The 27,674-nt window shown below is 35.6% G+C and overlaps 1 protein-coding gene across 1 annotated transcript in view; it reads left to right on the forward strand.

Moving 5' to 3' along the window:
- Window positions 1-25,820, forward strand: part of LOC131688550 (beta-1,4-glucuronyltransferase 1) — a 128,010-nt gene extending 102,190 nt beyond the window's left edge. Inside the window, exon 4 of the mRNA XM_058972863.1 lies at window positions 24,954-25,820. Coding sequence (XP_058828846.1) covers window positions 24,954-25,229 — 276 coding nt within the window. The 3' untranslated portion in view covers window positions 25,230-25,820. The remainder of the gene's footprint in view (window positions 1-24,953) is intronic.
- The last annotated feature ends 1,854 nt before the right edge of the window (window positions 25,821-27,674 follow it).

Genomic DNA, 27,674 nt, shown 5'->3' on the forward strand with positions numbered 1-27,674 from the left:
GATAATCAGCTACATATTCTAAGGATTTCTAAAAATCTGGCGCCGAAATATTTAGCCTTGAAAGATATCTCGAAAGTCAAATCTTTTATGAACGATTACCACATCTACATGTCCGTTCATAGAGTTGAGATCGACGGAGTGGTCACCGATTCGTAATTATTTCAAGGACTCTTTCTCCAGTGAGCGCAATCGCACAGAACGGGACAAACTTGTTTGTCTCTTCAAATTTATATTGAGTAACGTTTAATGAGACAGCCGGGAAATTGAAGTCTCCTTCGGCGAGGTTCGTCTGCCGTCGGCTGTTTGTACTGCGCGTCAGGTATGGAACTAAACACAAGCGATAAGGCCCGATGCAGCAAGTGTGTGGTGATTAGTAAAGAGAGCCACTCACCACGATACATCTTTACGGACTCTTGGCTGAAGAGTGCGACTCTGACCGTTCCCATGTGGAAAACCTATGATCGTGCTAAAGGTGTCTTGACGATCAATTAAACATTTTACTCTCTTTAATTGTTATTTCACAGCCGCTGTTGCCAAAATATACGACTATTCAAATACTTCTCAATTTCGGCTATTATCCAAGTTGAGTAGTAAAAATGCTTTTATGCAACTAGAAGCGTCTGTAACGCAATTAAAATGTTACTTTACTGCAAACACTAATGCTGGGTTGTCTTACCTATCGGTATCATCAGGGCGTTTTTGTTCATTGGGCACCCCTTCTTTCTGACACTCACTTTAGTAATAGTGTACATAAAACATTTTCCATCCTTTGGTGTTGGCTTTATTCACATTGTAATCTTAGGTTTGTTTTATTGATTGTGTGCCGTGAACCACAAACAAGTGTTTTACTAATTACAATTCTGTACTGCTCCTTTCGGGAACTAGAATTTTTATAATATCAGCTTAATTGCTGGTTCATATATTGATTTTATCATATAAAGGAACTGTTTAACCCTCCGGAACTCGCACGAATGGCTCCCCGAATGAGCAACCGCTGGTGCTGCAAGAAGATTTCGCTAGAGTTTCGTAAGGTGTTGCACAAAATACAACGGCGCGAGTGCTGGAGGGTTAAATTCGTAGTTTAGTACCGTCGTCATAGGCCCATTACTCTAGTTGTTAGATTCGGATGTTTGCAATATTTCCCATGCACATGTATATTGTACTAAGCACGCTTCAATCTAGATGCCAAGCTCATTTTTGGCTGTTCGGTAACGAAAACATCATCTCTTCATCGTATACCTACTATAGTCGTCATTGTGCCGACTGCCGAATAATGAAATGGAAACATTGCTCTTCGTTTAGTGTTTGAGAAGCTATGCAATTTCAAGCACCCAGCCCGGTGACTGCGCATGGTTTCGTTGGCTCCGTCGAAGTACAGCGTAAAAGACTTGGAGTAGGTCACAATATTACTACTGATTGTGAATGTAAATCATTGTCAAATTAAAACAATAGCATTTTAAATTAATGGTGAGCGCACGGAAAGATTTTGATTATTGAATTTGGGGACAAGCAATCAACAAAGACTTGTCGGGCAATCAAAAGTTTAAAATGTGCTCATTACCGCATTCGTAAAAAAGCGCCGATGGTTATGTAAGTAAACCCACGCGGAAGAAAGTTGTTCCCAAAATCGTGAATAAAGTGCCATGAATACTGGAACAATCACGTTTTTATGTTACGAAAACAGGACCATGCAAAAAAATCATGTGCTTCATAATCATATTCAATATCCATTCTGTACCGCTTATATAACGCTTTTATTAGTGAAAATATTTGATTTTGTTTTGCAAACTTGTTTTTTTTTACGTTTTAACGACATTCAATTAGCTAGAGATTACTGGGTAGGGAAAGTTATGAAACTTAGAGCCATAGTACTCAAGTGAGAGCAAGGATGTGAAGTAAACAGATCGGAAAGCTAGAAGTGGCAGGGTCATTAGAACAGGCTTAATATCATGCGGGCTTAATTTTTGCCTTCTGATAATGAGGGTCGAGCTTAGGCAGAATAACTACGAATCACCCGAGTTCACTATCATGTGTCCTGATAAAGGTAGACGTATCTATCTTTACCGTGACAATCGGTCAAATTTGAATTGCTCGGGTTCGGGTCGGGTCCGGCTTTTTCAAATTTTAAACTTTCGGGTTCGGGTCGGGTTCGGGTTTTTCGAATTTGGAGTTTTCGGATTCGGGTTTTGAACAGATCACACCCAACCATTTCTTGACGCTGTTTGCGTCTATACACAACACACAGTCTCTTTTTGTAGTATTAACTTTATTAACTTTACTTTACTTCGTGATACGAGTGGATGACACATATAACCGAACTAAATTTTACCACCTTTAAATCGCTAGAATTCATTATATTTTTTTTATGCTCAACTCTTGTATTGTTTATTCATGTATAAAATGTCTTCTCTACAGATTCACAAACTCTCCGAATTATTTTATTTTTTAAACGAGTACTCAGGAGAGAGCATTCAACAAAAACTGTTTCTCGTCTAAAATCTCTATGCGATTTATTTTTCATGATAATGAAAATGATTTGATCATCAATAAACCAAGTCAAAGTAAATTTGTCAGAAAATATATTGGTTCAAGCAAGTAGAAATCTACGGGAAGTAGAGATAGTCTATCAAACGATGGCACTCATATGGTAATGGAATACTAGCGCCACTATCAAATCAGTGGTACATATATGACGCAAGCACTTTCTGTCAGATTGTCCCCGGGCTAAGCCGTTGCGCTATCCAGATTCCTTCATGAAAATACAGGCCCTTCATGAAAATATATGAATTTTTAAGGAATTAATCATAAAAATATTGTGTGTTCTGTTCAAGCCATGACCGGATTTGTAGAAGTTTGGAGTCGTTCCGTTCCGTTCCATTGGAGATGTAGAAGCATCTCCACTGGCGCGCAAGCTGTACTAGCTAATGATGTGACATCAAGAATGCGTCTGAGAATCTTGGTTGACACCCTTCGACACAAGTTTCAGTTTGACCATACTAACCAGTAGGGCATCGCATAAAAAAAAATTGTATTCTCAAAGGCCCCCCTCTCATATTGTGACAAATATCAAAGTAAGCTCAGATGCCAAATTTCACATCATTTGGACAATTTTAGACCCCCGCCCACTTCGCTCGCTTGAAATTTTTTAAATTGGTAATATGGGTAAATATGGAGGAAAAATATATTAAATGCTACAACTTTTGAAGTAGCAATCAGAAAATTAAAATTTATACCTCTTTTTAAAGTAAATAACCTTAGTATTTGAAGGAAGACACTCCTGTTTTTAGACAATTAGGGGAAAGTGGGGTACTGGGTCATTTTGGCCTCAAAATTCCCTATTTTTAATAATTTTTCTGCTCCGTGATGCAAATCATACATATTTTGGAGTTTTTCTAATGTAAAAAAATCTCAGAAATCGAACGGAATCAATTTGTCCGAATACGGGAAGTTGGGGTTATAGGGCCTTTTGTCATTAATATTAAATTTTATCATTTTTTCGTGCAAATATACCTTGTTAAACGTGAAAAATCCTTAGGAACACAATAAAAATAGATTCGTTATCGGTAAAATTCAGAAACATCAAATTATCTTATATATAGTCTCGATTTCACATTTTTATCATAAAATTGCACATATTAACTCCATTTAACAACAAAATTCTTATTTAATTTACTACTTTTAGTGTAAAATACGCTTGAGGATCGCATGAGAAAAGTTTCCATCCTGAAAAAATAGGGGAAGTTGAGGTATTAGGACATTTAACGAAAAAAATGTGATTTGTACAATTAATGTCCAAAAATTTTATGTTTCTGAATTTTACCGCTAATGAATTCATTTCTGTTGTTCAATTCATAAGAATTTTCCGCGTTCAATAAGCAACATTTCATGAAAATTGATTGAAGGATAATAGAGATATATGCACGAGAAAATTATAAAATTTAATATTAATGACAAAAGGTCCTATAAGCCCAACTTCCCGTATTCGAACAAGGGTCAAAAAGGTTCCGTTCGATTTCTGAGATTTGTTCACATTAGAAAAACTCCAAAATGTGTATGATTTGCATCACAAAGCAGAAAAATTATGAAAAATAGGGGATTTTGGGGTCAAAATGGCCCATTACCCACCTTTCCCCTATTTTTCTAGAAAGAGGAATATCTCCCTTTAAAGACTTAGATCATTTCCTTTAAAAAGAGGTATAAATTGTAATTTTCTGATAGCTACTTCAAAAATTATAGCATTTAGTATATTTTTCCTCTATATTTTCCCATAGTACCAATTTCAAAAATTTCAAGCGAAGTGGGCGGGGGTCTAAAATTGTCCAAATGATCTGAAAGTTGGCATCTAAGCTTACTTTGACATTTGTCACAATATGGGAGGGGGGGGGCTTTGAGAATTAAAAAAAAAAGTTTTTTTTGCAATGCCCTACTAACCAGTAACGTGGGTGACGTCGTGTAAACTATCGAATACGATTTGCCAATTAACAGTGCTTAACTTAATACATGTAATCAATTATACAGAACTACTCTTGCAGGAATGGTTTACAATAAAAAAAATAGAAATTTACGACGAGTTAGATTGTAGTACGACAAACGCCATTTTGCACATTTCGAGAAAAAGAGATTGAATATCTTGAAACTTATAAATGGTATAAACAATTCAAAGAAGACAATTGATGCTTCTATCTATTCTGTATTAATCTCTCAAATATTACAAAGATCACTTGACTATGTTGCGAGTTTTTACTATAAATGTAAACAAAAGTCCCACTCACACGAGTCACACGTGTGTATTGATGGAAAAATTTGTATAGCGTTTCATATTCGTGCATGGAAAATTTTCCATAGAAAAAAATCGTCAATTATTAACTTTTATTTATAACTTTGGCTTCATTTGGTCTATAAACAATCGGTGAGATGTATTTTGAAGGAAATGAGTCAGAAAAAAATAGTTATTTTTGGTAACAGTGTTGCCAAATATGCTTCCAGTTAAAAACTTAAGTTACATTTTTCTCACAATTCGTACATTTTTGTTTTGAAAATGATTATGCCATTGTGTTTCTCAGATAGTTAGAGCTCAAGACTGAAATATCACGATAACGTGCATATAAATTACATATGTCGTGACTAAGATCCTGAAATCATGAACACAAATTACTCTACTTGTGACTAAAATAGCACGATAAAGTGAATATAAATTATGGAAATCGTGGCTTTGATCCAAAAATCATGAACACACTACTCTGCTAGAAAAATTCAATGCGAAACTCGTGAAAAAAGCATCACGGTAACGTGAATATAAATTACGAAATTGGTGACTATGGTCCTGAAATCATGAACATAGATCGAGCTACTCTGCCAGAAAAAAACTGGTATAAGTTCATGAATAAAATATCACGGCAGCGTGTTTAACTATCAGCTCTTTTATTTGATATAGTTCATAAAAATCAATGTATCAAGAAAATTGTTATCAAGAATCATAATAAAAACTGACATTGAGGTTTTAGGACGCTCTTGGAGCCCTTCTTAAAACTAATAACGCACTTGTAGTATGCTATAAAACTAGAAATGCTACTTGGGTAACCCAAACAAACATTGAAATATATCGCCATATGTATATTTTTGGCGTGAACTAGTTTTTGAAAGCACAAATAGTTTCATGATCACGAGGTTTATTATGCATAACTTCAGGAACTTGATAACGATTTTCTGAAATCTTTAAGTTCACGAAATGGTAATCATGATTTTATGAACGGATTTTTATCCGTGTAATGTGTAATCAAAGCTGCTAATTTTCGACAGGTTTGTTCGAACATAAAGAAGGAACAAATCTCACATCATGCCCTACTATATTCAAACTGCAGATGTTAGTTGCATAATTCATTCAAATATCTTAGCTGCTCGAAAATTTTGCATTGACTTTCAGTTCCATTGACTCTGTGATTATCCCTACTCGAGTGATGACTAGGGTTTCGAAGTAAAACTTCTCTGAACATACTCCACACTGATCACATGTTCGCTGGGAAATGTTAAACATGCCAACATTTAACCTAAAATCGCCACTGCAGAGCAGATGACAGCCTTCGTTGCTGAATGAAAAAGCATCAATTTGAAATGAAGGCGTACAGTTTTGTCATGAAAATCCCCGCAACTTGAAAGTGAGGGAGGCTTTGAAATCAAATCTTGGTTACGGTAGACTCAGCTGAAAAATTAGCACTTGAAAATGAAAATTCGCATCACTGTGTATAATATTGTTTCTGTTTCCATTCATACACCGATAAATAAGAGATCAACATAGTTAAATCTTAATCTTGATATGATTTAAGTTGTATTGTTTGTTGAATAGATTTATACGTTATTACAGACGAACCAATTTTGGCAGCATACATTCCCCATTTTTTCTCGAATACCATATAACCGTGCTGTTCGTAAAAAAAAGCGGCACCGTTCGCCTTTTGCACTCCCTTAGGAACGGTTGGCATGTATCAACGAAGGCTTTTCTTCTCGGCAATAAAGGCAGAGAGATTGCTGTGGGTGGTGAAAAATTTAAAACCCTATTATCCATTTCCCGTCTCGTAGTGCCATTCGTTCAGTGGCCTAGCTACGTATTTAGCTAGCACATCATTCGATCTACCCGGGGCCGTAGGCAGTGGATATTGCCTCCTATACAAGAAGCAGAAAAAATAGCTTACGAGGCTTGCTGATTTTGCTTCATTTTTGGTCAGGTTTTTCGGAGCAACAAAGACGAATGAATCGGTGATGATGCTGGGCTTGCAATTTTAGCTTGTGCAAATAACGCAATGGGCTGGTGAGAATCGAGCTGGACGAAGGGTTGACTTTGTCGCTTGATTGAGCTTGGAATTTTTATGCTGATTTGGCTAGTTATTGGTGGAGCATTTTTATTTTCATTTTGCAGTACACCATGGCGATGGTCGGTTCATTTTATTGTTTAATTTTTATGTATTCCGTTGCAATGTTTTGTTTGAATAAGAAATAGCATGGTTATGAGATTATATGCTTTTCCTATTTTATTGAATTTTTGGATAGGATGCGAAATCTTTAAGATTGCCGCCAATATGGCTTATATGGCGGCTAAATTATACAGTTTCCTTGATAATGACGTCTAAACAGTTGAAATTAGGAATATAAACTGTTTTACATTTCTTATAAAAGAAATGTATAGAATTCGCTCAAACTTTCAAGATTTTTTCCGAGGCCCGGAGGGCCGAGTCTTATATACCAATCGACTCAGCTCGACGATTTGGGACAATGTCTGTGTGTGTGTCTGTGTGTGTGTGTATGTAACGGACAAATTCTCATTCGTGTTTCTCAGCAATGGTTGAACCGATCTTATCCAAACCAATTTTAAATTAAAGAACTAAAAAACAGTATGAACGCTATTAATTTGTTTTTGATTCTGATGTTTAGTTTCCGAGATATGAATGTTTGAATGCGTAAAAATGGCGTTTTTTGCAGTTTTTTTGAATTATCTGCCGAAATTGACAATATAGATTAACAGTTTATATGTTTTTAGACAGCTTTAATGAATACCTTTCGATCAAGCTATAGATTGTTGAAATCGGACTATTATCAAAAGAGATATTAAACATTAAACGCGGACCAAAGATTTTTTATCATTTCCCATTTCCAGAAATATGACCAAAACATGTAATCTATTATTAACGCCAAAACGGCTTATTTTAGGTCAATAGTATCTTCGGAGAATTTAATGGAGGCAATATGCTCTTTCTTTTGGTATTGTGCTTTTGCTGATTAATCCCCCTATAAGTGAGATATTTTCACACTTTTTCGTGGAAGTGATTATATCGAAATGATGTCTTCAGCAAATTTGTAGCTCTTACTTTTGCGAGTAACTTTACTGAAGACTTCAAATATTTATTTTGAATACTTTAAAAGTTATGGCTTGTTGTTTGTGGATTACTCTTTTTTTTTTTTTTTATTCCGTTTATTTGACACGGCTCATTGCGTTAGCTTGACCGAGCCATGGGTCTTTTATATATTTATAATAGTATTTAAATATTCAAAAAACGCTAATTTAATGATGGTCTTTTAAATCTCGCGCGTGCAATTTACCATTGCGCGTGGAGATTTTTTTCCTAGGCGGGGAATCTTTAGCAGATGTCTGTGGGTCGCTCAGCTCGCATCCGTCCTCTTCCATTTTGTCATCGCTGTCATTATTTGATACGAGGTAGCAGTGTGTTCCGTTTGAAGCAAGTTTTATTCCTTCTTTGGTTGTTGTAGTCTTGTAATCACTGGATGTTGGTTTCGCAATACTGGATGTATCTGTTGTTTGCTGGCTTTTCGTTGGTTGTTGAGTAGGTTTTTCAGGTTGAGTGCAAGTTTGAGGTTCTACTGATGGTGTTGATGGCATGGATTCTGAATGTTGATTGCTTTCGGGTGCAGTTTTATTTTCTGTTGCTGCCTCTGCACATGACTTTCCGTAATGCACAGTTTGGTGGCAGTATTTGCAAGTAACAATTTGCCCTTCGTATGTGCAAAGTGACTTTTGACTGTGAATAGTACCTTGTGCTAGCTCGACGTATGATGGTATAGGCTTTTTTAGACGCATTCGCACCAGCCAAACTCCATTGTCGATGCCACGAAAGAAATTCTTCCAGGATTCCTTTTTCCCCGAAATCACTTCTCCATACTGTGCCATGTGCGTTTTAATGTATTGGAGTGTAGTGTCCTTCGATAGATCATGTATGCGTACATTGGTTGCTTTGTCATCGAGGTATACGGGGATCGTGTACTTGACGTTCTCGTGTTCGATGACATGTCTTAAATTATTTTTTTCGATGAATCGTGTTGCGTCGGACAATGCTCGAAACGACACAAGAACAACGTCTTTCACGTGTTGAAATTGAATAGTCGTGACCATTCCAAGGTCGATATTCATTTTTTTTAATAACAATTGTTCCACTTCCCGAACAGATGGCCGGATTGAGATACCACTAAAGTCGATCACCACTATGGCCGAAGCAGAATCTTTCCTTTGTTCACTCATTTTGATTGACATACACTATTATACTGCACTAGTGTAATGTGCTATTGTGTCTGTCTGATGGCTTGAGGAGCGACTACAGAAGACGACTTCTCTGGATGAAAGGCAAATACGAACTGTGGATTACTCTTTGTCGCCTATTTATTTTTACATTTCTTATAAAAGAAATGTATAGAATTCGCTCAAACTTTCAAGATTTTTTCCGAGGCCCGGAGGGCCGAGTCTTATATACCAATCGACTCAGCTCGACGATTTGGGACAATGTCTGTGTGTGTGTGGCTGTGTGTGTGTGTATGTAACGGACAAATTCTCATTCGTGTTTCTCAGCAATGGCTGAACCGATCTTATCCAAACTAATTTTAAATGAAAGAACTAAAAAACAGTATGAACGCTATTAATTTGTTTTTGATTTTGATGTTTGGTTTCCAAGATATGAATGAGTGAATGCGTAAAAATGGCGTTTTTTGCAGTTTTTCAAAATTATCTGCCGAAATTGACAATATAGATTAACAATTTATATGTTTTTAGACAGCTTCAACGAATACCTTTCGAACAAGCTATAGATTGTTGAAATCGGACTATTATCAAAAGAGATATTTAACATTAAATGCGGACGAAAGATTTTTATCATTTTCCATTGCCAGAAATATGACCAAAAACATGTAATCTGTTATTAACGCCAAAACGGCTTATTTTAGGTTAATAGTATCTTCGGAGAATTTAATGGAGGTAATATGCCCTTTCTTTTGGTATTGTGCTTTTGCTGATTAATCCCCCTATGAGCGAGATATTTTCACAAATTTTCTTAGAAGTGATATATCGAAATGATGCCTTCAACAAATTTGTAGCTCTTACTTTTGCGAATAACTTTACTGAAGACTTCAAATATCTATTTTGAATACTTTAAAAGTTATGGCTTGTTGTTTGTTGATTACTCTTTGTCGCCTATTTATTGTTCAATATAGTAATAATCCATTGAAATAAGCCAAACATTATTTCGATAAAACGAATTTTGTATTTCATTTTTCTATCTACAACCGCTAGAAATAATCACCCAACACTTCCAAGTTGTCTGGAAGGAACTTGATAACTTATCAGTGCAAAAATGTTCATTTGTACGAACCTTCTGACTGCAATTTTTCTAACTTATAACCATCGGATCGATCTGAAACATATCGGAAAATGAAAAGCGAAATAAATAACTCCAAGAAACGACGTAGCCAAGAGAAGGTTTTGGGGTTTAATACCATAAAACTCCCCCTCCCCCCACAACACAAAAAAACTGGATTGAAGTTGAAAATTTATTGATGCTGACTGATTTAATTCAATATTACAATAACAATTATCTGATCCGTAGATTGATAACCTGTTGTTGTAAACATCATGAGGACTTTTGATAAATTGTCGGAATGGGGTCCTGATATGTAACTGATCTCTTGGTCTTGTTTTCACAATTGTCTAATTGCATCAATATCAAATTCCTGCCTGAAAACATTCCAATAGAAAATTCCAGAGTTCTGTAATCAATCATAATCCTCAGATTTATTTTCAAATTGAGCTCATTTTTGTAGAAATGTACTGTAATAAGGGTCTTTATTTAATAGGAAGCGAAGTTAAAATTGATTTAACCTCTATGAAACATAGAACTGCTCACCAAAAAAATGCATAACTTTCAACATTTGCTAAAAATGTTTTTGCCTTTCTCATTCACTCTAAAATTCGTCAATCTAATCCCGACCCGTAGAGCCGTGTGTCATATGCCAATCGACTGAGTTCGTCGAGATCGGAAAATGTCTGTGTGTGTGTATGTATGTGTGTATGTGGAAAAAAATGTGACCTCCGTTTCTCAGAGATGGCTGAACCGATTTGCACAAAGTTAATCTCAAATGAAAGGTACAACATTCCCATCGACTGCTATTGATTTTTTTATTGATTGGACTTCCGGTTCCGGAGTTACGAGTTGAAAAGTACAATCACACTGCAAATTCCCATATAAACTGAAATGAAAAAATTTCAAAATAAAATTTGTATTTTTGATGCCAAATGACTTTAAAATGCATGAAACATTGAGATGTTTGACAAAAATTGACTTCTTTGGACTTTGGTACATTTTTGCCTTTCTCATATAGAAAGGTTATGCAATCACTCCAAAAATCGTCAATCATACTTTAAAATTAAAACTAGTTTAAAATTTCTTAACAAGTTGAACATTTTCGGCAGAACCTGGACCTCCCGGATCTTTCTCCATGATCCGCTGCTGGTTTCAAGCGATGTTTCAATATCACATAGTATCTCAAGATCGTGGTTGTCGATTCATTGTATGTATGTGCAAATCGTACTGAATATGTAATATTCATTTCCACCATTGTGTTGAACATAACCAGCCATGGAATCGTAGTCTGGACAAATGAGACAAGCACAATTGCACCATTAGGTGGATTGAAACAGGTTTTTATTTTGAGAATGCGTCGAGTTGAGACGAAAACGTAATATGATTAATAACGAGAATAACACTTTCCGAATGTAGAGATAAATTTATGAAAAATGACGATTTCCATTCGACTCTAGCAGGTCCTGATCGATTTTGATGAGCATTTGATTTTTGTTGTATGACCAATTATATGTATAGGTCAAATGTTCAAAAAAAGTAATTTAAGGCCAAGATAACATCATTTTGAAACCGCCAATTTCGGAGGTTTAGTATCTTCGATGAGTTTTACAAACGTTAAACAGCGCATCATTTGATAAAATAATTTTGACGGTATATCGTCCAAGAAGTATTTATGGTGAATTTTCTCAGGTTAATATTCATGACTACAATAAAGTCTCAAAAAATTCGCTAAAGACACGAACTCTGTTACTATTTTCTGAAAAATTACTTCTGCATAATTTTAAAACTTCAAAAATTACGGTTTCGGAATTATGCCGTTTGGACAGTATGATCGATTTTCACCAAAACGAATTTCTGGCTACGCCGCTGACTTAAAGTAAGTAGAAACAAAGTCGTTCTACACTCGTTCACAAGAAACTTCTTCGAATGCTGAATATCTATTATAACACATTGAAACCCCGATTTTATCAGCCAAATATGAACATATGTTTGATGGGCTTTGGCAGACGAACAAGACCGAATTCGAGTAAATTCTTTCTTGGGCATGTTTTCCTTATCATGAAGATATGCGAAATATGCGAAAATAAAAAGTTCATCATAATCAGAAATAGTTATCAGACTACATCAAGGGACGAGAAGAATATTTTAATAGCTTCAGTTTATTATAGAGAAAAAAAATTGCCTGATTTAGCCAATGTCCTCATTTTGTCACCCTAAAATACACCATGAGACTGATAAAAATGGGTCTTTATTGTATGTATTATTCGCTGTGTTTCACATTAATAGGTACATTTCTTTTTTGGAGATTTTTTTATTGCATCGAACTACAACAATTTTTAGGTAGTTTTCAAGGGGTTATTTTATAGACTTCTTCCAAAATTTGGCGAACCTATTCCAATTCGTATACCAATTAATTGGTATACTGAAGGGTTTATATGTTGCAGACAGAGAAAATACTGAAATTTTCAGCTTTTTTCCTACACAATATTACGAAAGCTTATTAAACAATTTTTCCTAATAAGTTTGTGAAAATTATAAACTATTTGAAATTTTTTAATAGTTTTATTTTTTATTTAACCGTGATTTTTTAATAAATAGTGACCATTGCTTCACAACGTAGTCTATTTTTCATGGCTTGCGGTGAGCACGATCTCTCGAATTGCTGAACTGAAAATTATGGAATAGAAATTAATTTTTAGTATCCTTTACAGACCCGCTGGTGCCCTAAAACGATTTCGCTAGATTTTTAGAGCACTGTGCACCCAGTGCATTAACGCAAGTGACGGAAGGTTATCGAAAAGTTTCGTGAAAATGAAAATTCCAGTAATGATGATGATTTTCCCAAACGGTTCGTTTTCGTGAGGTTTTTATTTGTTCTTTGGCATTAGGATTAGCGATAATAATTCAAATCAAGGATACTACTGGGAAGTCACCTTTAGAAAAAGTCGATGTCAAAGTAAAATTTGAAACTATGCACGCATGTACTTCAGAGATAGCGTGATATCAGGAGCTGCGATTTCATTTCAACGCTTTTTTTGTGAAAAGGGCGATACTTACAAATGTAAACATAGGGCTTTTTCATACATGTGAATTAGGGCTTTGAAACGCAACAAATTAACCTAAAAATTTTGATTCTACGATATTGCTTTCTTAAACTACAGCAAAAAATACAACGGGCGAAACTGTATTTTTCTTTGTTTATTTAAAGTTTCGCCCGCGATACTGCAATGCTGATAGGTGAGACCGAAAAAGTAAACAATCGCCAAAGAGGCGATACTATCATTTTGTCAATTTCAAATTTTAATTTAATAATTTCTAATACTTTAAAAAGTTTTGGGTTTCGATCACTGAATCATGCAATCTAGGATGTAAAAAATACAATAGTTATTAAATAGGAAATAAAACCAAGTCTGGAAATATTCACTGTTGATTTTCTTTGAATGGTATCACTGCTAGTATCGCCCTTTTCAAGAAAAAGCGTTGATTTCTTAGTTCTCAGTCGCGTTGGAAATTTGAGTAAAGTATAAACTTCAAATCGATTCAACAAAAAAAAAATCGATTTATTTGGCTCAGTACAATATATAACCCCTTTAGGAAAATTCAGTTTTCCCACCACAATATAGGTATTTTATTAACAGAGCATTAACAATAATTCGTTGGTATGTCTATTTTATGGGCCATTTTTTAGCTTTCCCATTGATTTGGTTTGAGATTTCTAGCACTGATGTTGTCCTATGCTGATTTGAGCGATTCTCTGAGTCCTGCCACTATCCCATGTAGTATGTGTAATCAAAAACATCGCGAAGCATCAAGTTTTAAATGTTCTCAAACGATATAATATCCGAAGAGTGATAAGAGTTATAAGAAATGTCTCATCACACTGTTAGGTGGATTAAACACGTTTTTGTATATAAAGAGGCATAGAAATTGATTTGAATAGTATGGAGATTAGGAGAGTTTAGTTGGTTCGTGTTTTCGAAAAAATTGTAGTAAGTACTTTTTCAAAAAATTTTACCGAATTATGCAAGTTTCTAATGTTTATATTTATAGTGCTAGAGGGCATATTTTGAGAAAAGTCCTTCAAAGCCGGTTGCTCTACGGTAATTAATGATGTAACAACGTTTACATTTTTATAAGATTTTAAAAATTATTGTATATAATAAAATACAATAAGAATAAAGCTAACTCACAATAGCTAAATAGTTTGAAGAATAGACAATAAATGGTCGGATCTTTCTTAGATTAGCAAAAATTCCTTTCATCTACCGTGCATGTATACTAAATATACACAATATCTAGTTTACCATATCTTTCTCACATGGAATCATTTTAGTAATAACAGCAGTGACGTAGACAGAGGATTGGGTAGGTTAAACCCCATCCCAAACCAAAATAAATTAGTATGGAGAAAAAATAATGAACAAATTATATTAAATATTATAATAATTGTTTTCCAAGACTATTGACTAATAAGCATTTTGGAAATCTTGTTAATGTTAATTTTGAAACTGATATCGCAGTGATTCTACAGTCGTTCAAATTTACTGAATGAGGGGAGACCGAGGAGGGTTAAAACAGTTATTTGTTTTTATATTATAAATCAACAATAACTGTTCCTTAAATTATAAATTATCATAAATCAACAATAAAATTCCTTAAAATGACATGTATTATTATCATTATTTTTCACAGTGTAGATCTACGTATAAATTGACACTTGCAAATGCAGGGATTTCTGCACTGATGCTAACAGTAATAATAATAAGATACTTTACTTAACCACTAGTTTACTATAACTGTAGAATCAAAAAAATTGAAACCCATTTTTATTGATTTGGTCATGGATTATTTTTCAAACACTTCCTCTAGGATATTCTGCATTGATTAAATTCGTTAATATGACCAGTGATACTATTTACGACTACAAATAATACGGGTTTTTGAAAACAGGTAAATTGGTATCCTCATCGGTACAATTTGGTTCATTTTGAATTATGGTCACTTTGCTCCTAGCTTCAGAAGCTGATAGGAGTGAACAATTAGAACAAATGCATATACTTATTATATGGCTAGAAAGGAGGTAGAAGTAACAAAACTGAGAATGTTCATCACTGTTGCTAATTCAGTAAAGAATCTTGATTATTACTATTAGTTCAGGAACGTTAATGTGATTATAACATTACAATAAGACTAGAAGTTTATCGTAGAGGAGAGTTGAAACAAGGTGTCTCAAAACCATACTGGAATGAAAAGACGGATGAAGAAACAAATCGCGAAATCCACACCATTCATGTGGGAGTGTGGCGGGCAATTAAAAAAAAACCACAAACAATCCGAAAGCACCAGCCGCTCTCGCTGTGGAGGATAAGCCGAGAGAAGCTCCAACAAAGGGTCAACAGTTAAGGACCACTGCAAGAGTAGCCAACATTACCACCGAAAAATCTCGTTTGAAACAAGCAAATTCAGTTGAAATTAGTTATCGTCTCACCAGATCCTGAGAAATGATGTAATACCCGGAGGCCCGGTGATCGTCTCTGTAAACAAGAGTCTCCAGGTCAAACCCGGAGGCGTGGCAACCCTATTGGAAATATTAGCTTTTGCACCGAAATCAAGAAATTAAAAACAATGTTCCGAGTAAAAAATAATCAAAATTGAACTAGAATACTGATCTGTTTTATCAAATAGCTGGAAAAGTTTGGTTCTTTTAACAAGGAGCTGATAAAATTGAGAAATGATTTCGATCTTCATTCTGCCAAAAAAAAAAAAAAAAAAATAGGAACCTATGAACTTTCCCAGTAGTTTGGTTGCAGAATATTTGCATCACTTTTATTGGGCAGAGCTTTCCTACAACTGATATTCTAAGTCCCAAGCAATCCGAACCTTTCCAGATAGAATCATTCTAAATGCGAGTTGTTCTCAATCAAAAAGGTGACACGACCGTAGTCAATATATGAATTTATTTATAAAAAATGAACGATATTAGTTCTAAATTCTAAACGAGAAGCACTTTAGTTTGCATCAAATCAGAGGAAGTGTGAATTGTTTTCTTTTGTTTACTGCTACAGCTGTTAGTTGATAACATTTCAACGACTTTCTCACACTGACCCCCATCGATCAGAATTTAGGAAAAACGATGTTGCCTACCCGATCAGAAATACATAACTGAAATATTTCAAAACTATATCTCGCATTGTTACTTGTTATAAATTTCTGTTATTTTAACTACTAACGAGACCTAACTTATAACACAATATGTTACAAAAATTGAGTACTGCTACAATCTTGTTATTTAATTTTGATCGGGTACTGTCAAACTCAGAATGTAGAGATAGGGATGTCAGTTACCTGGTCTCAACGAATTAGGACTCTCTTAAAGTGCAATGACAAATTCATTTTTTTTAACTAGGCACACCCAGAGTCCGGTTTAAAATAAATATTGATCCAATTTCGTTAAGAAAGTTATTGCCGCAAAAATCTTCGTTTGCTGAAAAAATTTAAACACAACACTGAGCAAGAAGGCGTTCAAATCTATCACACACTATTTAAATCTATTTTACACACTGGGTGTCTGTGTCGAGGGTAAGGCGCTAGTGTGATTAGCCAGCCACATTCGGTTCCCACTCTGGAAGGATTCTCAGTGTCAGCAAGATTGTAACACTATCCCTGAAAATAGCAAGTCTTCTTGAGTCAGAAGGCCAGCACGATTCTATAAGACGAAGAACCAGTTTTGAACGAGCATCGAGACAGAATTTATAGTATAACATCTTTTTCGATCACATAACAGCACTGAAATCTGCGTTAACGAACTCATTTTTTTTATATCTAATGTAACTTGTTTTTACAAAAATATCGAAATCTTATTTTATGAACTAGGATTGAGTGCGCACAGTACAGCTTGAGGTTGTATAGAATTCATATTCTTAGCTATTAAAATCAGGAATCAGAATACATTGGCTCCAAAGGCGCGTTCCCCGTATACACTCGGGGATCTGTGCCTTACCGTGTCTTCTCATCATTCTACTGAGCGGAAGTAAAGGAAACGGTGGAGTTAGGAAGTAGAATTTGAAGGCTGGGAAAGATAACAACACAAACACAAAGAGCGGGTAAGCTGAACTCACAAGTAGTTCAAATCACCTGCGAGAAAGCGTAAGGTCTGGATTAATAACTTTAGTATGCTAATATATTTCAGTCGCCCAAACCCAACTTCCTTATCTCTGCCTGTCTTAGTTAAGAGCAAAGAATGCGGTTACTAAGAATTGCGTTTATCTAACCCGAGATTACTTCCAGAATAGACTGGAAAGACACCTTATCAGAAGCACTCTCATATCTAGGAATACACCCAAGTTGAGCGAAATGATGGTGTAAACAACATTGTGAAGGGGGTGGGCGTGGCGTAGTTGGTAAATCGATTGCCTTGTACGCAGCGCACCTGGGTTCGAGTCCCGACCCCGCACATAGGGTTCGAAATTTTTCACAAGAGATTTTTCTAACCCGAAGAGGCGAATGACCTTAAGGTTAAAGCCTCTATAATCGAAATAAAAAAATAAAAAAAACATTGTGAAGCAGTGTGCTCGTGGATTTCCCTCACTTATATGCATGTTAAATTTTGTGCAGTGGATATTCTACTAAATTAACGTTTCTGATGTGATTATCCGCTCCAAAGCTATTAGAAGAAAAAACTTTACAAACACTCAAAGAACGCCGCGAATTTGCCATGCTTTGCTTTATCAACGACATTATTTCTCAACGTGTACAATCCGCATCATTACTTTCGCTAATCAAATTTTATGTACCTATCCGTCAACTAAGAACTCGTAATTTATTCCAAGAGCAATCCTTCAGGACAAATTATGCTAAAAATAGCCTCATCAATAGAATGATGCGTCATTATAATATAAATTGTGCAATAATCGACCTTTCCATGTCCAGAAAATAAATTAAATTTGAACTTAATCGTAGAACTAATGTATAGTATATAAGCAAATATAAGCAAATATTGTAATACCATTCTATGTAGTCTATATATGCTTGACGAAAATAACTAAATAAGCTAGTCTTCTTAATATATATGTGCAATTCGAGGCGAAAAAAATACGTCGTGGGGTTCAATTTAGAGTTGAACCAAATGATGCATTTTCTAATATCGTTTTTGCCGTTGTCATAAAGAGAATTATACAGTCAGTTTCATTGATCACTTATTATACCAAGCTGGTAAGTTACATATTAAATGTGCCATTGACAATATCAGTTCCTCAGATAGCACATAGTCAGAGTGCGGGACCTGCACGAAGTCGTCTACCTTTTCCAGTTTCTGGGAATTTCGTATTTAGCCTTGGTCGCATTAACGTGCATCCTGCAAACTACTGTGTGTGAGACTTTAGCTAGCTTGACGTTTCTCTACGTTTGATCACTAGATTTTCGTTTCTATACGCGAGACATTAATCGAAACTGTCCATCTTACCCCACCTGTACAACATATTTTTCAAACGTTTGCACTTATTTACTTATATATCAACTTACCTGTAATTTTCCACGAAGATGCCATTTAAGAGTTACATTATCGAAATAAAAGAAAAAATCCGCGAAAATTTGACTTTTTCCTTAATAAACCTTAAAACCCGATACTTAAAAATTACATCCAAACGAAGATTCACTACTGATTATCAATGTTTGTCCAAAATATACGCGTTTAACAGTATTCAAAGCCTACTGAGTTTTTCATAATCCAACGATATCCATAATGAGAGGATCCACATATAATACAATTGAACTTTATATGTTATATGCCTAAAATAACCATCTGTCCGTCTTACCCCACCTGTCCGTCTTACCCACAGTACCCCTAATTGTTAGTATTGAACCTCTAGAATAGTCTGCCGCAATCTCGGCGGCCACGTTGAACTCCTTTGGTTTTAAATAGCCATGCATTCCTCGCGCGTATTTGCTGTGCAACACGCTGATGTCAATCTATCGGCAACAATTCTCGAAAAATTGGCAGCGATAAAAATACAGTATAAACAATTCACTCTAAACTACTTCTACCCAAATTTTCAGGAGAAAATGCCTAAAAGGTTATTTTCTACCGCGTTTTTCCGTAATGTAATTTGATGTGGGACACCCTTTAATAGCATTTTACTCGAAACCGCGTTTTTCAAATTGGCGAACACAATAACTCAGAAACTAATCAACGAATTACTTTGATTTTTTATGAGAATGCATAATGTGTGTAGCCTGTCGATGAACTACAGAAAACCAAAAATTTTCTCTCCCTATTATTTTGAAGAAAAATGACCGAATTTTACTGCAAAATATGAGATTTTTCGGTTTTCATGAAGCAATTTTTCAAAACTCGAACTTTTTCTATTTTTATTGGTTCATCGAGTAACTACTACAAGTACAAGCTTTACAAATCTTATTGAATTTCCGTGTTCGCCGTGGCTACTCTTGGAACGCACGTATGTGTGGCTCTGCGTGACTGAAATTTTTCTTTCCTGCACAATGAATGTATAAATAAATCTTAACATTACACAAGAGATCCACTTTTGCCTTACTTTCAAAATTGTAAAACAAAAAAAACTTTCGGTTTGAGCACTTCACACCAGACGCCCCCCTTAAGTTTGATAATTTTTGGGGCAGAATATATTAATGTAAGTTTTTGATTGAGTGTAAATCGCCCTTTATTTTCAAAAGAAACGCATTTCACAAAGTCTTAGGAAAAGGCATTAAAACCAAGTTTCAAAATTCCCTTAAATAATAAATTCCGGAAGCATTAATCGTTGAACACGGATAACAACAGTAAAGGATCAAGAAAGCATCGCTCTGAACCATCCATTTAGTAAATTCGACCTGTAATTTAAGTCTGTTTATTGATGATTTCTCGCATAATATAGGATAAGAGCGAAGATTGTATATCAAGAAAACTGGAAAATCTGTTCAGAATCTGGACACAGTAACAGCAACACCTCATTCGGCTAAAGATGATACTTTCTATATCTACTTTTACATAGAGCTCTCTATTTAGACAAAACTTTTATTTCTCATTGACTATTGCGATTTCTGTTCAGCGTATAGCGATTGCGGAATATCTTCTCAAAGAAAATTATGACAGTAGGCTTTGGCACCTTTCTCCTAGGTTATGTGAAATTTGTTCCTTTTGAAGAGTGTGATTGGAGAACAAGAAAAACCTTGAAGGTATATTGTTCAATGAACAGAAGTCCTCCAATTTTTCTAAAAAGTTAACAAACTTAAACCAAAATCTCCCAGAGTTATATTATTATCCATAAGCTTTATACTAAATTCGAAACTGCCAAACAGGACTCTCAAATTACTATATCTAATCGAGTTTGATCAAATATAAAGGTTTAAGCCAAATGTATCTTACAAGAGATTGATTCAAGATTATATCAGCCATCCTCTGGGACGAAGAAGAAACGTAAAAGAAGAAACGATTATATTTTTAACAGAAAAAAAACTGTTCCTTTTTAGTATATTATCCAGCATCTTTGAAAAGAGTTACCAATTTCATAGAAATTTTATCTAGGGTGAGTACTCCTATAGTTGAGGTGTACCAATAGTTGCAGTAGTGGGTTATACGCCTAACTAAGGTACCAACCACAAACAAATATTTTATATCGATTCATCGCACTAAAATTATGCAACAATGAAACTGTTATGCTTGAAATTTGCTCAAATAACTATTGAAAAAATTCATTTCCTTTGAATTTGAGCTTCCTTGCACCTATAGTTGATCTAAAGTACCTATATTTGCAAGTTCCAAGCGGTTATGAATACATAAATTGGTTAATAAACCATCTTTATATTTTTCACATGAAGTAGGGATTGAAAGCTTTCGTTTGATGTATTAACATTCACTGATTTTTTAGCAAAAGTTTTCCTTAAGTATTCGACTTTTGGTACATCCACTCGACTCGTCCCTATATCTCCTTGATCATAAGATATCATTATTGCGCAAGAATCGGCGAAATCTGGAATTATGTCTTTCCGCTTTAAGGCGGGACTTTGTCAGTACTCAGATTCCTCTGAATACACTGTTTGATTAAAGCAAACCATTTTTCACAAATGAAAATATTTTTTTGAAATCGATTTATTAACCAGTAGGCCCTGAGCGAATTTAAAATTTTGATAAAATTAAAATACTTCCCCCGGCCGATTTTAGATCGATTTTTAGTTCTCTACATAGTTGTAGACAATGAAATCTCACTTTTAGTAACATTTTGATGTCTATAGCAACTTGTTCTACCAAATACACCGTGAACTTTTTGACAATCTACCGTGCGTCTCCCTGTTGAATTGTTTTAACATGTTTTCCAGCTCTAGTGCACCTAGGTGTACTAGATCGTTTTAAACCTTTTCAAAATAAAGAAATTCAGAAATTTCATCATCATCCATTTATGTGAAATCTAGAAACATTGAACAGCTTTGAAGTGTCTCCAAAAGTTAAAATTTAGGATCACCAACAAAAATAAAAACATAATATCACCTAACACGGTGTGTCTAAAACCGTTATTGACACGAAAAATGACCATCAATTCGGCATATGGCATTCGAAACATACAGTATCCAAGCATCTTCTCAGTAAATTTCAAGATGATCCGTAGAGAGATTCGAGAGATATGGCGATTTGAAGTTTTATGACACGTTTCATAAGGCTACCAGCATACACTCACAGATGTGGTCTGATCTTTATAAACAAAAAAAAATATGTGTCTACTTATTTAAGAGTTAGAATTCGAAAGATATAGTATTCAAGTATTTTTCCTCTTAATTTCACAATATTTTATTGACGGAATTGAAAGTTTTAGTGATTTGAATTTGTATGCGGTCATTGATGGGTTTTCTACCAGACTTCAAGCGTGAATCCATGTTTGGCCATTGACCATGTAGATCGTTTATACGTGCAGCAGTTTTAAAGAAAAATCTTACCATTTAATTACATGAATATAAAAATGGTACAATAAAGGTGTTATTTATATGGTGCACTGAAAAAGTATGAACATGGGGTTGTCTCTCTAACGTTATAGTAAAATGTGTAAACTTAAAAATTTGAGTGAAAGTTGGAATGCTTCCTTCAAAAGGCCACATCCCAGTGGTTTGTTGACTGATTCTTATTATTTTTTCATTACTTAACAGGAATACGTTTTAGTAACAATTTTTCTTAAGAAGAATGTAAAATAGAGTTGCCTACCCCAAACAATAGACAACATAATTATTCTCAACTATATGTATTATCATATTTAGTGAATGTATTCAAAACGATGACCATATTTCATAATTTTTCAGTGCAGCATATAAATAACACCTTTTGTATAATATATTTATGTAATTAAATGGTAAGGTTTTTCTTCAAAACCACTACACGTATAAACGATTTAAATAGTCAATGGGCAAACATGGATTCATGCTTGAAGTCTGGTAGAAAACCCATCGATGACCGCATATAAATTCAAACCGCTATAGCTTTCAATTCCGTCAATGAAATATTGTCAAATTAACAGGGAATATACTTGAATACTATATCTTTCGAATATCGTCTCTTAAATAAGTAGAAAAATATTTTTTTGTTTATAAAGATCAAACCAAACCTGTGAGTGTATGCTGGTAGACTTATGAAACGTGTCATAAAACTTCAAATCGTCATATCTCTCGAATCTTTCGATGGCTCATTTTGAAATTCACTGAGAAGATGCTTGGATACTGTCGTTTCGAATGCCGTATAGTGAATTGATGGTCATTTTTGTGTAATAACGATTTTAGGCACACCGTGGTAAAGACTGTGATTACCGTGACTGGTCCTAATAATATCCAACCGGAAGGTCACGATTCATTCAACTTAAATAATGGCAGGTTGGGTCGGCAACGTGCGAATGTTTCTACTGGCAGTGATCTGAAAAGGCACGAAAGGTTCTATTTCATCATCACCAAGTAACCTCCTATCTGCAAATGAACAGAAGCTTTTAACTTTAGCTGAAATGTGCGTTGCCTAAAATCAAACTCATTCGCCCCGGTCTATGTTCGTCGAAACTTCCTTCTGACAAACGAAGTCTAAGAAATCCAAAGTGCTCCCAATATGAACGGATCACATGAAAAGGTGCACCACTATAGACAAGTGCACATACGGAGATAACATGGAATGAAATATCGGCTAGGTTCTCGGTTTGTATGAGAAAGCATCGACATAGAAGTAAACAGGAATCACTTTGTTTTGGACGTTAGTTTACTCATGGCCGCATTCAGTGGTCAGTTTTACGGGCAATGGCGTGAACTTTCAAACGATAATGCTCAAATGTTTAACCCTTTCATACCTCTTTTTTCTTGTGCATACAACAAAACTCAAGAAACACGAAAACCCTTTTTCCATAAAGATATGTGCTTCCATCACAGTGCTAGAAGCTGCACAAGTTTTACCTTCCAATGCTTAATACAATTTTCCTAGAATTTTTACAATAATCCAATTACTTGGAAAATGTAGTCGAAGACAGTCTAAATTGATAGGTTTTATCAGTTTTAATAACAGAGCAAAATGAAGCAGGTATATCAAAATTTCATTTTTCGTCATCAGCGTAAACTGTCTCTGACTGCGCTGCTGTATCGGAATCCAATCATGCTAATTGTAATAACTTCAGATTTAGAGCTAATACTTGTAACTGTTAGTGCTCAAATGAAAGGTAATAGTCACATTTATTGGCCTTACTTATTTTTGGGGGCAACTCTTGGTTGGATCGTATAATATCCTAAATAAAGAGTTTTTAAACATATTTTCTTAACACGTCACCGCACTTCATAAGTAGGGTTATTTGTCCTCTATTCGAGTTCTAAATTATATAAAGAATATATATGTAGTTAGTAGTTAGTTCATGTTCCACGTTGCTCAACATTGACCCGGCCGATCTTCAATCCGACTCTGGATTCACGAGACTAGCAAGCCTCGTCATTGCCGGCGTCGTAGGCATCGTCTTCGTTCGCTGGGACGGAAAAGTGAGAATTAAATAAAATAAAATATATTAGTGTGCATCTTTTTCGTACTGTTTCTTCAGAACAGGCCCATACGAGTTTCCTCGTTGTTCTGTATGTACGCTACGTGGCTCAACTTCGGAGGGGTTGTCTTTTTTACGATTCTGTTTAACTTAATGGGGATAGAAATAAAAACCAACTCGTTTAATGCGGAAAATCCTAGCGTTAGTGGCTTGAGTCGGATTGAATATGAAGAAATGGGTGGGGGAGTTGATAATATCGAGCGAGGCTTTCAATATGCAGAGTAAAGTTAGAAAAAAACTTAACTTGGGAAAGTGTAAATTTTGTTTGTACAGGGAAGGGATATACGTGCGTGATGGCAGATGTGCTTCGCTTTTCTTTCTGTTGTCTATCTCCGTACAATTTTAATAAAGGTTAATAAATTCCAGGCACGTTTGAACTAAATGTCAGCATTTAAGAAGGTAATATTCGTTTGGCTTTTTGTTTCATGATTCTGATCTGGGATGGTTTTGTGGACGGTTTGGCTCTTGTGCTCGTTTATATGGTACTAGACTCGTCTCTGCGGGATGGTGGTGACCATTATTATTATACGTGTAGGCAGTGGCAAAGCTTTCTTGTCCAGAAGAAAATATTTTCTCCTCCCCGACTCTCTGCAATGTTGGGTATATTATTGGATTTGTTTTGAAACAAATTATTGCATAGTTGGTACTGAACTCCGACCCTCTGTTGATGTTCTTTAGAAACAGAAATATATATAATATCAAATGTAGTTTGCAAATCCCAAATGATTCCGTAATAATCAAGCAAATATCTGTGTTTCATCCTCAGGTCTATGAAATGTTCGTCGCCGGCTACCAATTCCAGGTGCTCAGCCCCCTCTTCACCGTCCACTGGGGGCTGCAGAACAAAAAAAGTCGTCCAGCTTGGCGTGAGCGGCAGAACAATGTCAACCGAAAATATTTCGAAATCTTCAAACGGGAAGTGTTTGCCCGTTACCACAAAGATCCACTGCGGATGCTGCTGCCGAAGAAAGTGCAAAAACAGCACGGCGTGGGAGCAGTAGTCGGAGCAGGTGGCGGTGGCGCTGCCGATAATAATGGCTGATGATTGAGCAACGAACAACGAAAAACCTGATGACAGTGAAACATCGTTGTGACAGCCCCGAAACAACAAGTGAAGCTACATTCGAAAACCAAAACATCAATAGTTGCACGTGAACTCATGCTTCTCCTGCCAAATTAGTCTATGAATAAATTGGATGATATCATACGCTTGACGGGAACCATATAGTGGTTGAATCTCATTGCAATACATACATCGTATATTCTAGCGTGATATTCCATCGGTGTTTCGATTCGTTGAATCGAAAAATTTCTTTTTCGACATTGGTTTTATGTTAACAGTCATACAGATGTGAAATGCAACAGGACAATTGATTAGTTTTCTTACTCGCAACTGCTTTAATCATTTAGAGCTATTCTAAACATTCAATTAGAATAAAAAATACATACTCTTAGAATCATATAATTATAATTTGATTAGTTACTGGAACGGAACTAGCGAACACATGTGAGATGGCATATACAACGGAAAGATTTTTGATGTTCATTTGATGATGGGCCAGTGTATATAAAGCTATTTTTAACAGAACATTTAGTAAACGAATAAATTAATGTTGTAATTACCACCTTGTAAGGATAGATTATTTGCGTTGGTATCACATTTCCTTGGCAGTAGTATAGAACTATTTTGTGTACTTGTACTAGATGTGCTTATCCGCCTACAGAGGAGAAGAGAAAAGAGTTGAATGTGATATTACCTGCGAATTGTGTGCGTGACCATGATAGTAATCCGTGCTTTCGTTACGCAAAGACAAAAACTTTCTTAGCACCAAATTTACGCGGATCGATGGAAAGCACAACGAAAGTTTATTATTTACATTCGACCAATCCATTGATTCATTTCCACTCAGCCTATCCTATTTTGATTCTGCTAATAGGTACATACTACAAAACCTATTTAAAAAAGAATACACTGCCACTCGAAAAACCCTTGCAAGAGCACGTGTAAGTCCATATATAAAATGGTTTTCGATTCTTGTATATTTATGGTTTTGATATATGATTAAGACCACTGCATTCGCCATACATTTGTATGCGTACTTTAGGAAAGTTACAATAATGACAGACTAGAAAGCTTGGTCTATACATGAAATGTGATTATATTGTCTAAAATTTGATTTTTCTTCGCCGGTTCGGGTTTTTTACCACACACAATCGAAGTTTTTACAATTTTTAAAACCTGATCTTGTGCTATACAGTTTTAGTTCCAGATATAAGGTTGGTCACCGTTTTCTGTCTTCTTTCTTAAGATCTTCTCAAATAAGTTTAATCAGATTCCATCACCTACTACAAATGAAATGACCTGATAACCAAGAAGGCTTGGTTATATGTAACATTCGATGTTGATTGGTTGTGCTTAAACTATACGTAAGAAATATATTTGATCTATTATTACTCTAAATGTACTAAGAAAATAAATATTTTACATGAAGTAGTATAGTTCTACGTCTATAGTGCGTGCAATCCCACAGGGCCGCCCCTTGTAGTTTTTTAAATATTCAACGGGATTTCTTAGCGCCGCTACATTGTTTCTTCCATTGTCGGTCGGTTCGCTACCAGCTCCTTGAGCTTGGCGACTTCCTCCATCAGAGCGTTTATGGTTCGGTCCCTTTCGTCGACTGTGAGCTTGAGGTTTTTTTAAGAGTGTCTGCGGAGGAGTTAATAGTATTGTTTTGGTTGACCAGTGATCTGGCCTCGGGAAACGTTAAATTTCCATCGATTTTCAGTTTGATGATTTGCGCTTCCTTCATCTGAACTGGACACCGTCAATCCCTGGCTGAATGTTTGTCGCTACAGTTAACACATTTGCTCTTCGCGCTGTAAGGATTTTATTTGTTGACTTTGTGTTCTCCGCTACAGTTGAGACATACCTCTTTCTGAATGCATACCCTGGATCCATGAACAAATTTTCCTCAGCGGAAACATTGCATCGGGCTCGGATAGTATCGCCTGATTTCAACACACACCATACGAAGGATGATTTCTTCCGATAGGTGGGATCCGGAAAAGGAGAGTACCAGAAGCGGAGTGTGTGATGGGCTACCGTAAACCTTTTTGGTGATCCTTCGATCCTCTATGACCCTTTGCCCCTTTAGCTGTTCCAGGATGTTTCCATGTTGACGGTGTCCAAATCATAAGGTAGGCCTTGGACTTTTTAAGAAATGTGTGCGGAATTATTTTGATCTTCTGTCCATCGGCTAGATGATCGATTTCTACAGCCGGTCATGGGTTCTCTGGGAAGAAGTTTGACGGGCGTATGAGTGCCTCTTGCTTCTTTAACCGCCGAGCTTCATTTTGTTGGTTGGGTTAGTAGAGAGTTTCCCGCATATCCCATTTTCATCTCTAGCCGCGCGCAATAGTAGCGTTTGTTGGTCGACGTCATCGCCAGAGTTCAGGTAGGATTCAGGGATTGTCTGACTGGGTGATG

This window comes from Topomyia yanbarensis, chromosome 3 (assembly GCF_030247195.1).
Source record: "Topomyia yanbarensis strain Yona2022 chromosome 3, ASM3024719v1, whole genome shotgun sequence".
Lineage (NCBI taxonomy): Eukaryota > Metazoa > Arthropoda > Insecta > Diptera > Culicidae > Topomyia > Topomyia yanbarensis.